Raw genomic sequence first — 11,898 nt, forward strand, 5'->3', positions numbered from 1 at the left:
ATAATCCTGCCTTAAAAGTCACATTTTATTTCATAGTTTCCTTATAATTCTTTAGTTTTTGGTTTAAACTTAAAGTATCTAATGTACCTGCAGATAAAAACCATTTATGCTTGTTTTTGAGCTGTAAAAACAAAACAAAAAAACATCTATTGTTCTTATTTCTTTATTTTTTGTTTAAAATTTAAATCATGCTTCTTATTTCTACTATTTTAATGTATCTTTAAAGCACTTTGAATCGCCTTGTTGTTGAATTGTGCCGGACAGATAAACCTGCCTTATCGCAGCTCTTTTGTTGCAACATTGGCGCTTCAGGCGATCAAACTTTCTGTTTCTGGCTGCTGCTTTTCTTCTGAATCGGGGATGTACTTTCAGCTGCTTTTCATTAGTATTGGTACCGGGTTTTTATCACGTACATGCGTGCTTCCAAAGAACCATACGTGAGAACTCATCTGCCCTTTAAAGGTTACAAACACTTCATTTTACGAGCCAGTATCCCTCGGCTGTCTTCTTCCCGTCCAACCCAGGCCTGGTTCTGCTGCTTTCTCCTGTTAAAAAGGAGCTCTTCGTCCCACTGTGCTCACTCAGAACCAGGAGGTGGAAACACAATGGATCGTATAGAATTAGATTGAACTTCTCTCTGTATTTATGTGTTTTGGCACCTTTAAAGTAAGCTGAACCTCAGCAGGGATCTGTAAAACATCCGATATGATGTGATGACATTTGTCAAGGCCGCGGTGACATTTTTCATGCTTTTCCGGTGCCGATGACCCAAGACGGGACGCCATGTTCTGAAAAAGTAACCTTTTCTTTGAACATCTTCTTCATGCTGACATTTTAAGAGCTCTCAGGGTGACGGATGGTGCGAGTTTAGCTCTCAGAGTGATCTTATCTGCTTTAAATTCCCCCTCAGAGTCGGGATGTTGGAGCACCTGTTGTGCCCGCCGGTGTCGGGTTGCTACGACAACGGCAACCGCCGCAAAAGTTGCGTCCAAACTCGTGCAAAAGACAGAAAGCATTCCACAATTTCACAGTTAATAATTGCAAAACCAGTGTTTTAATTACATCAACACTCAAATGTATATGAGTCATGAAATACTTTAAAAAGGTTGATTACGTGCAACAAAAAAAAAAAAAAAGCATAAAACAAAAAGGTCTAACTATAGAATAATATGCAGGCAAATTAATATAATAAATTAAAAGTGTTTAATGTCATTAAGGACTACAGCAAAACAGTGATGCTGTAAAAAAAAAAAAAGAAAAAAAAAGGGAGAAATATACAGTTTTTGCATTTAAGGATTCCCTGAAAAAAAATTGAAATAAAAAAAATAATAAAAATCATCAGAATTTCTTAATTAAGAGTACGAAGCACTCTGAATATCTCGTATTAATCCCGCTTATCGTTAGTGTTGTGGAGGGTTTGTAAGGATCTGTTTTCCGGGTCTTTCTGGAACATTTGGCGTGAAGTCTGAGATTTCTTCTTCTTCTCTTCCTTCAGATTGCGTTCCGCAGAGTCTTTGCAGCAAAGTAAACTTCTGCACCGACAACACATAAGACCAGAAAATGAACAGAGGCACAAAGAGGGGGGAGGAGGGGGGGGCACCGCTCAAACAACAAATTTGTTCTTGGTGGTCGAGCCGCTTTTGGTGGCCGTGTCCGAGTGAGACTGGTAGCCGATCGTCATCTTCATGGGGAGTCCCAGGCGCTCCTTGTAAACTCTCCTGTTGGCGGGAAGAAAAGCATCGTGAGAGGGCGCCGAGACTTAGAAGCACCTAAAAACGAGGACGCGCCTCACCCTATGTGTGTCACGGAGTCCCGGTTTTCGTAGTCCGACGTCCAGACGGCTATTTTATCCCCTTTGTTCCGGATGTTGACCACAGCGCCGCAGACTTCGTCGCTGTGGTCGTCGAAGGCCTCGCCGACGAGGCACAGGAGCTGGAGAAAGGACAGAAGAAGAAGAAACGCTATCGTCTGAGGCTGTGTTCCAAACCGCATACTTCTCCTACTAACTTTTTGAGTTAGTATGCGAGTTTGAGTAAGCGAGAAGTTCCCGGATGCATACTAGATTCTCTGAAATGTTGGGTATGCATCATGAGGTTACTACTCATCCTCAAACTACCCAAGATGCAACGTAACGTGACGTCGCCGATCGTCATTTCCTGTCAAAACGGCAGTTTCAAGCTAGCTACAATGAGGGTAGGTTCACTTCCTGTTTTCAAAACAAAAGCACCAATTGTATCGTAATGGCTTTCCCTATGATAAAAGGCAACGGGTATTTTATTTTGTGAAAATAACAGGAAGTGCGTTGCTCACTGCGGCTAGCTTTAGTAGCGCCGAATTCGTGGGAACAAAATTGTAAACAGCCGGTATTTTGTCAGGTTTTCAACACGTTGGGGATCTAAACGACTACTTTCTCTCCTGAAAATGTTTCAAATGTTGCTAAAGTTTAAAAGCCTGTGAGCAACGATAAAAAAAAAAAAATGCGCGACAAAATATTTATCGGCGTTAAATAATTAACAAGTTAATGCGATAATAACGAGTTAACTAGCCCAGCCCTAGTAAAAATGTGAAGATAAGCTTGTGGGGAACTATCATCTGGTTAATAAACCGGTATATTTCTGGCCTTAAAGAGGACTTTTAAACATTTTAGGGGAACGCATGAAGACCTTTTCACTTTATCCGTCACTTTAGATCAAAATCTAAGCAACTCGGCCTTAAAAAAGAAGGTAAAACGACGCTGAATGGTGTGGCTCCAGGGGAAACTCACCCAGCTGAAGCTACAGTATTGACAGTACAGTCAGTTCTGTTTGCTCAGCGGGGCGACACACAGCAGCGTCTGTGCGTCTCTGTCAGTGACCTTAAGAGCAGCGAAAGGGATCGCCGAGTAAACCAGCAGCGAATTCAAATGACTCTAATTTGATTCGACAGGGCCGGGATCCCTCACAGTGGAAAGCCAGCGGTACAGAGGAGAAATCACGGCCGAAACAGATGGCAACAAGAATAAAACCCCTCTGATCTGCGGCTCGGGGGCAGAAGAGCCTGAAATCACACATTTCTGCCATGATGGAGCGGCGTGGTTAATGACAGCAGCCATCAGCTGATGGAGGCTCTTCATTAGGAAGAAAAAAGGACACAAAGGACAGCCAAACCTACAGTTTCCAGCCAGAAGCGGTCCAGGTCCGATCTCCTGTGCTGCTTGTTGAGAGTCAGCAGCCAGCGTCCGCCACGCTTGTTCCTCTCGTCCTCCCACATGGGCTCGATGCCGTCCTGCAGCAACGGGTTTAAACGGTCAACACACACTGAAAACTCCACCGAAGCCTCCAGAGAGGCAAGAAAAGCTGCATTTCCAACTCAAAAAGTCGTCAAAACATGTCCAGTTATGGTGGAAAATAAGTTGAATTAAGTTACAGCCTTTATCTGGGCCAGACTCGGTCCATTCGGTCGGACCGTTTATATTTTCTTACGTGGTGTTAAAGGCAAGGCAATTTTATTTGTAGAGCACAATTTGTACACAAGGTAACTCGAGGTGCTTTACAGCAACATGAATCACAAGAAGGCAATAAAATCATTTAAAATAATAATAATAAAATTAAAAGAATTAAAAATAATCATTAATTAATTAATTTAAAAGTGAAGAGTGCAGATAAAATACTTTCGGGTGTCATATGACACCTATTGGAATGTGGACAAAAGAACTGATGTCCTGTCTCGCTTTGGAAATATAGTGTACAAAAAGAAAAAGTGAAATTTTGCTCACTTATGGAGACCTTATACGGACTTTCTGGAAACAACCTTGAATTGTGATCAACTGTACAAGTTCTGCAATTTGTGTACTGCTGTGACCCTATTGGAATGTAATTTTGTTTTATTAATTATTATTTATCGACATTAGTATCATTTTGTTTGTTTTATTCTGTTTATTCATTTTTATTCTATTCTATTTATTGTTTTAATGACTTTTTGGGGCTTTTTTATGCCTTTATTGTATAGGACAGTGGAGAGAGACAGGAAGCAAAGAGAGGGGGAATAACACGCAGTAAAGGGCCGTCCGCCTCTGTACATGAGGCGCCTGCTCAGCCCACTACGCCACAGACCACCCCGTGTTTATTTATTTTAATTATTATTATTATTGCCAGGGGATATAATGTTCATGTTTAAATCAATGAAAAATCATAAGAAAAATACGTTTAAGAAAAAAAATAATAAGAATTTGACATCTGAGCAGTATAAAACATATTTATAGTAAAAAAAATTAAATAAAAATATGTTTAAAAAAACAAACAAACAAAAAAAAACACACACTGGGAACACGATTGTGGAAACTACAAAGGACCCCGAGTGTAACGGCATGCAGAAGTGACCAAAAAAAGATCATTTTTACTGAACTTTAATGCACTTTTCTGCTGCACTTATTTTTATTTTTATTGTCTGTACGCTGCAACTGCGAAGTAATTTCCCAGCTGGGATGAATAAAGTAGTTCTACTCTATTTCCAGTCCAGGTGAGGAAACCAAACGTACCTTAAAAAGTGAGTAGTCACAGCCCGACATGAGGTTGCTTGATAACTGGATGTGGTTGTAGAGGCTGAAACAGAAAAAAAACGTCTAACTGTGACATTTTCCTGCTCCGGTCTCTCAGAGGAAGTAACGAAAACAAGACTTTTACTGCTTCCTTACGCCCAGAAATCTTCAACGGTGTCAAACTTAGAGATGAGTCGCAGGTTGGCCTGCCATGTTTTGCTCTTGTCATTCTTGAAGAACCACAGAGACCATCTGTTTTCGAAACAGGACAAAAGGAAAAAAAGAAAAAATGTAGTGAAATCCAAACAAAAAGGCATCAAAGTCACTAAAAAGGATGACACATCAGCTCAACTCTGAACCCCAAAGATCTCCGGCTGCCTGAAACTTAACAAGCTGAGGAATAATAAAGGAAAAAGCAAATAAAGCAGCCGCTGTGTCACAGTCGAGCCGTCCAAATAGATGCCAGAGAAGGACGGAATAAGTCATTGGATGCAAATTGAATTCCCTTCAGTTGAGCTGAATATGCATAGCAAACTGTCGAAAACAAGGCAGAGTGAGTGTGTGTGTGTTTTCCTTTTTAACTTGAATTTTGGGCCATAATCTGAGGCTTTAAAGACTGAGAATAAAGAGCAGAAAGTTGGGCTGATTGTAGGTTTTCCCGTCCTCATCCTCCTGCTGCGCTGTTAAACCCCGCCGAGGTTTTAAGGATCAAACTTGACCGAGTTTGGCTTCTCCATCTGACCTTGTTGGACATAAATATCCTTGTGGAATTTAAATATACATAAAATATTCAGTCGTTGCTTATCTGTATTCAGCAAAGATGGAAGTTATGCGAGGCAGCCCGAACCATCGCAGACAGACACAGTCCCACTCTCCCAGCTGAGCACATAAACTCACTGTGGGAACGCTTTAAGGCATTCTCACTATTAAGTTCCTGTTTCTCTTTATTATTATTATTCCACCAGTTTTCGGCACCTAACTACTCCTGCATACTTTCAGCTATTTCTACAGTTTTGGGATCAAAACGTTCAGCTCTTTCAGCAGATTCCTGCTATCAGTTTTGGTGTTTTTAACTTTTACACTTTTTAAGATATTCAACTTTTATTCAAATTTTTCCGTCATTCAAATGAATGCAAACTGCTTTCAGCTCTTCCAAATCATCTTTCCAACTACTTCTGCATGCTTTCAGCTAGAGACACCATTTAAACTTTAAATGGGTCCCAAGACATTCAGCTATTACCAATTATTTCAGCTTTTTCAAATCTTCAGCCAATTTTGAAACGTGACAGTTTCTAAAACATGAACATTTTGCTCCTTCTTGATTTTCATGAATGAGCACACAGTTGAGTGCGTGCTGATAAGTTTCAAATTTTTTCAGTTTTTTCAAACAAATTCCTCTAACTTTCATACAGTTTAACTTAGAGAAACAAATTATACCTTAAAATGTAGGAAACATTGTCCTCTTTCAGCCAATGTAACTACTAAAGAGCTCACATTTACAGAATTTCAGCTATGAGCCTTGAACTCAGATCAAAAACTCTCAAATTCTCTGACCAACTCCAATGTTAAGTTTGGTAGTTCACAAAAATCACAAAATTCCTTCAACCAATACCTCAGCAACAGTTTTTACTGCTAAAATGGAACTATTTTCAGCTTTTTTAGCACGGTCAGCTCATAAGCATTCTCACTGCTGTGTAACTCACCTTGCATGTATTTCTAACACTTAAAAGCTAAAAACTGGAGGATCTAAAGCAGCTGCCGGTGGTAGAGCCGAACCTTTGGTGCGGTAAAAGGAAGATTCTGTGCTTCCATTTGGGTTTTGCAACATGTTTTGATGCTGCAGACGGCTCTGAAAATGGCTCGGCCTCCTCTTGGGAACACAGCGCTCATTATTTTGGGTGAATGGTCGATTCATGTCTGTCTCACTTGTACACGAGCGGCTCCGTTTACGGGCGCCAACACAAGTGTGACACATCTTCAATCTTTTCTTGGAAGTTGGAGGCTTTTTCTTTCCTCTTTTTTTTTTTATCTCAACATCCAATAAGCTGTTTTTTTTAACTGCTCTGGCCCCTTTACCGCCAGCACAAAAGCCTGTTAGAGGTGATGATGAGCGGCGAGGGAGGAGTAGATCTCTTATATGGAGGGAAAATCGTTTGCGGGCGAGAGGATGCGAGCCGTGATTTACGTTTTACGGCGTCGGCCGTCTTTGGCGAGGTAAATGTGCCTCAGAGGGGAAGACGCACAGCGCGGAACAAAACATAATCAGTGACTTTATCCATTTAAGTTCAGATTATTTTGCTGCTCAGCACCCGAACAACCTGCTGTGCAGCTTTAGGTCATCGGTGTTTCAGGTGGGCGGTTAGACCGGGAACACGGACATTTCTGCCTCATTTTTATTCAACCACACTTTCTTTTGGCTTTAAACGTCAACTTCCTGCACAAATTCCGGTAATGTATCTGTAGGAGTTCTTTCTTCTTCTTCTTTGCAAAAGGTGCTCGAAAACTCAGGAAATTTTGCGAGCGCCACCTGCCAGTCGACGACATTAAAGAATCTAAACTTTATATTTTTGGGAGTGGCTCATTGACTCTGTAGCGCCCCCTAAGATGCTTAAAAATGGCCCCCACATTGGGGTTAGTTTAGCGTGGGACGACGAAATTCGGTACGGTCATTCATCATGCCCAGACGCACAAAAAAGTCTCAGGCTGCCATGGTCCCACGTCCACAGGAAGGCGGCCATTTTGGATGGAAAGTGCGTTTTGGTGCCATTTTTGGCCGATTCCACGCCTTGTATATGATCGAACTTCGTCCTACAGATTTTATGCTACAGACTTCAAACTTGGCCAGGTTACTCTTAAGACATGGGGGGGGAGGGGATTATTGGGCAACTTTTTCAAAAATTAAAGGGCATGGGCGTGGCGACGCCTCAAAGTTTGATGACTCGCCATCACTCGCCACTAAAAATGAAGTCGCTTATAACTCCCACATACATTATCCAATCTGTCCCAAACTCCATACGGTGAATGCTGGACCCAGACTGAACGCGTACATATAAAATAGTGACATCCACCTATAGCGCCACCTGCTGGTGGTTGGAAACGTCTTTTTTTTTTCCACACCTTGCATTTGATCGAACTCCTCCTACGTATTTAATGCAAAAAGCTTCAAACTTGGCCAGGTTACTCTTAAGACATGGGGGGAAAAAATCATGGAGAAACATTCCCAAACTCTGAACGGTGTGGGCGTGGCCAGGCGGTGAAAATCGTGTGATGGCGTTTGTGATTTGAAAGCCTTATCATCATCACAAAGTCATGAAACTTGGCACACACGTCCACCCTGACGACCTCGTACGTATGTAAAGGGTATCGTGTGTGGGCGGAGCTAAATGGCTCAGTGGCGCCCGCTAGAAATGTTCAAAAACCCCTCCGCATTGGGGTTATTATGTGCTCGTACGTACGCAGAGGGTATCGTGCGTGTGGGCAGAGCTGCGCGACTACGGCGTCCAGCGCATACCCCAACGTGCGCACATCTCGGTCCCGCATACAGCTGCTTGCAGCTTTCTAGTTCCTCATTTTTCGGTTGCCGATGAACACCAGGACTCAGTGTGCAACTAATTTAATTCCATTTTGGACGACAACAACCAAGAAAAAAACTATTTAATTCTCATTTAAAGATGGTAAAAAGAGGTCATACGAGTTTGTTTCACATCCTAAAACCACGCCTCACTCTTGAAGAGGTTAGCTGCTTTTTTCACAACCAAAAACATGATCTTATCAACTTTCTCACAGAGGCACTAATCATCAGTAAGTTCTGCTGCTCTGATACTGATCACAAGATGACACTGGTCCCTTGTTCGATCTTTGGACTCAGGACATGTGCCGTGGCAAAAGGAAGAAAGTCTAAATCAAAAGGAAGCTCCTTACACACATCTCTTTTAGGGGAGCACCTACAAACAACTTATGCACAGAAACAGCGTCGAGGGTAAAAGAAATCATGGTTAACAACACAGGGTTCATCCACATTTTGACCAAAAGATTTCCATGACTTTTCCATGACTTTAAACAAAATTTCCATGACCAAACATTTGGTGAAAACTCGGTGTATACATCAAAAAGAGATCAAATGTTGTATTAAAACTAACAATGAGAATTCCAAAGCATACAGTATTATCTCAAATGACACAAATGAATGAGAGACAATAGTTTGATTAAAAGAATAAACATTTATAGATTCAAGTTCAGAAGCAGGTGCGTGTTACAATTGCGCCCCCCGCCCCCATCCCTCAAGTGGATCTGTCCATACCGCCATTACAGGATCTCCGCGGATCCTTAAAAAGTATTAAAAAGTCTTAAATAAAAAATACGTTTTTTAAGGTCTTAAAATGTCTTAAATTTCGCCGATTTTCGAAGAGTGGCATTAAATTTCATCTGGGCGGAATGAAAGAAAGATATGTCTGGAGAGAGCTTTTGTGTGTGCGCCAGTACTTCCGGTGAAAACTTCCGGTGATTTGACAGCTAACGCGTCAGGTTAGGGCCAGTGGCCGTAAACAAAGGTTATAGCCGAGAAGAAAGATGATAATATAACGTAGCTAAAGAGACTAGCTTTCTTCAGTAGCCTCATGCTTACCGATTTAGCATGCCTAGCAGCCTCGTTGCTAATGCTAGCCGCCGTAACGTTAGCAACCATACCCGACGTCAAGGAGTTGGCTGAGCAGGGGCAAGATTATGGAGGGGCTGGCAGAGTTAACTTCATAATGGGTGAGTGCAGGTTTCATTCACTTGTTTTCATTCTTTCACAGGATTGATTCACTTCATTGGTTTATTCGATTGCTGGCCGTCTATGGTTGCTATGGCCAACGAACTTTTCAGTAGTATTCAGCGTATGCCTGCTTATAATTTGCGCGTATTTCTTTTTAAAGCATATACATTATTTCAAACTCAGCATAAATGAACGACCTGAAAATATGAATGTTACAAATTTCCATGACTTTTCCAAAACTTTTGCGATTTTATTTTTTTCAAGCACTTTTTCAGCCCTGGAAATGACCATTTTAAAATTCCATGACTTTTCCAGGTTTTTCATGACCGTACGAACCCTGACAACACTGGACGTGTACAGATGTGGTAATTGTGCTTGTTGCAACACCAAATGATTCAATCTTCCCAAAACTGGGAGGGAAACTCTAATGAAGGACTTTATAAACCGTAAATCCACCCATGTGTGAACCTGTCGCTGAGGTTTAGCACATGTTGGACAAACAGAATCAGAGTAATATGGGTAAAGCAGTTAATAAATGCAATACAACCCCTTTACTGGCTCCATGGGAGATGCTTTGAACTTAAAGCACTTAACATTATGACACTAAATGGACTTAGTAATGAATTCAGTCCTGGATTTTTTTTTTAGGATCGAAACCGACTGTTTGTTTGGATGTAGTTTTAACTGTGTAGCTGCAATTATTTAGCTGAAAATGAACTCTTTACGTTTAAATGAAGAGTTTGTGTCGTAACAGATGAGCTCATTTTCATTGTGAAGTAAGCCGAATAAACAACTAAAATGCGAGTGCTACGTTATTTTTTTTAATAATTAGCAGAGCCTGACTTGTTCTGAAGTGGATGTTTGATGTAGGCCTCAGGGCTCACGATCTCCTGTCCGGTCTCCTCGGCTCCATCTTCATCAGGAAGGGTCGGACTCGAGCTGGGTTCCTACACAAGAGTCACGTTGAAGAGCAGAAAACAGACTGCATAAGCAAACAGGGCATTAGGTTTCCACATCTAAAAGGGAAACAATGCCTCATTTCCCACAGTTTCATTACATATATTAAGATTTGTTGAACTATTTAGCCAAAGATGCTAACTTTAATAGTGACAAATTAATGAAAAAATGTAAAAAAGACATCTGTTTAAATCTTAAACAATGCAGTAATGGCATGAGAGAATTAAAAATACAATCCAAGGCCGGAAAAGCTCACAAATGAAAGCCTAATATGAACATCTGGAACACATTTCGGTGGGATGAAGCCACTGTTTGGTTAGCTGACTCAAGCTAACGTTAGCCAGGAGCCTTTTAAAGTAAGCTAGCTCTGGGAAAACAACTCGGGGGCATTTATTTGTCATTTCAAGAGATGGAAGATCGTCTACTGGAGCTACTAAACTTAATTTTCATTCATATAAATAATTTTAAAGTTGAATGATTTGTTGCTTAGCAGAAAGTTCACAACAACACGACTTTAAAATAAAACAATACGAGCCAGGTAAATAACATTTAATTTAATACACGTGTTCTTTTTTGGGGGGAGGAAAAAGTCAAATACACCAAATTGTCTGTTTAAATGTAATTCAAGCCACTAAAAGTAGCAGCTGCAAGCATCGCAGAGGTCACTTAGAGACCAGTCCCGAGCAGTTTTGACAACTGGAATTGTAAACTACAAAACCATTATTTCTAAAAAGAGAGAGAGAGAGAAAAAAAAAGAGAAATTATTCCACAAATATCCAACGGATATCAACGTCGACAAAGTTCGATTCTCTAAAATGTCCGTTTGCAAACGCAAAAGCAACAGAAACGCTGCTAATAGGTGACATATTGACGTTTAGTTTGTGAGTGAACACCACGTCGGTTAGTTGAAACGTCAGCCCGAAAGTTGGGAGCTCTCCGTACACAAGCATTCCTCTTTTACGCCAGGGTCGTGGCACAGAAGACACGTTTTAAACTGCTAAAAACCAGCACGTGCGGTTGTAACAACGGTCGACGACCGTTAAGAGAACGTTTGACCGTTAAACAGAAACTTTAAATTTAACACCGTCTTCAACCCGAGAAGACGCCCCCACCCCCTCCTTCCATATGTTTTTAAATGTTCTTTTACGGAGAGCACTCACCGGTTCGGCGGTCGCCATCTTATAAATCTCTGTTGGGAAAGTTTCCGTTGATTGGACCGAGCTCCGGAACGTGACGACGCCGCTCCGCACATGCGCAGTGCGGTATGGAAGTTTTTCTGTGCCATCAGTTTGAATACGAATTTCTAATATCGATTTTTTACAGCATCAAAATCAGACTCTGAATTTGAAAAACCAACAGTGTAAAAACAAAAATTCAGTGGAAAAAAAATTCAACTTCAAAAAATTCAGTGGAAAAAAACTCAACTTCCAAAAATTCAGTGGAAAAAAATTTCAACTTCAAAAAATTCAACTTCAAAAAATTCAACTTAAAAAGATTCAACTTAAAAAAAATTCAGTGGAAAAAAATTCAACTTCCAAAAATTCAGTGGAAAAAAATTCAACTTCAAATAAATTCAGTGGAAAAAAAATCAACTTCCAAAAATTCAACTTAAAAAAAATTCAGTGGAAAAAAATTCAACATCCAAAAATTCAGTGGAAAAAAAATCAAC

At 40.7% G+C, this 11,898-nt stretch overlaps 1 protein-coding gene across 1 annotated transcript; it reads right to left on the reverse strand.

Moving 5' to 3' along the window:
• Positions 1-1,035: 1,035 nt before the first annotated feature.
• Positions 1,036-11,472, reverse strand: eif4eb (eukaryotic translation initiation factor 4eb). The gene is made up of 7 exons (XM_075448120.1): positions 11,390-11,472; positions 10,116-10,219; positions 4,673-4,768; positions 4,517-4,580; positions 3,151-3,264; positions 1,793-1,932; positions 1,036-1,718 (listed from the first exon to the last, which is right to left on the reverse strand). Exons 1-7 carry the CDS (start codon positions 11,405-11,407, stop codon positions 1,604-1,606), a joined length of 651 nt encoding a protein of 216 aa, XP_075304235.1. The 5' UTR covers positions 11,408-11,472; the 3' UTR covers positions 1,036-1,603.
• Positions 11,473-11,898: the final 426 nt, after the last annotated feature.

This window comes from Odontesthes bonariensis, chromosome 17 (genome assembly GCF_027942865.1).
Source record: "Odontesthes bonariensis isolate fOdoBon6 chromosome 17, fOdoBon6.hap1, whole genome shotgun sequence".
Taxonomy (NCBI): Eukaryota; Metazoa; Chordata; class Actinopteri; order Atheriniformes; family Atherinopsidae; genus Odontesthes; species Odontesthes bonariensis.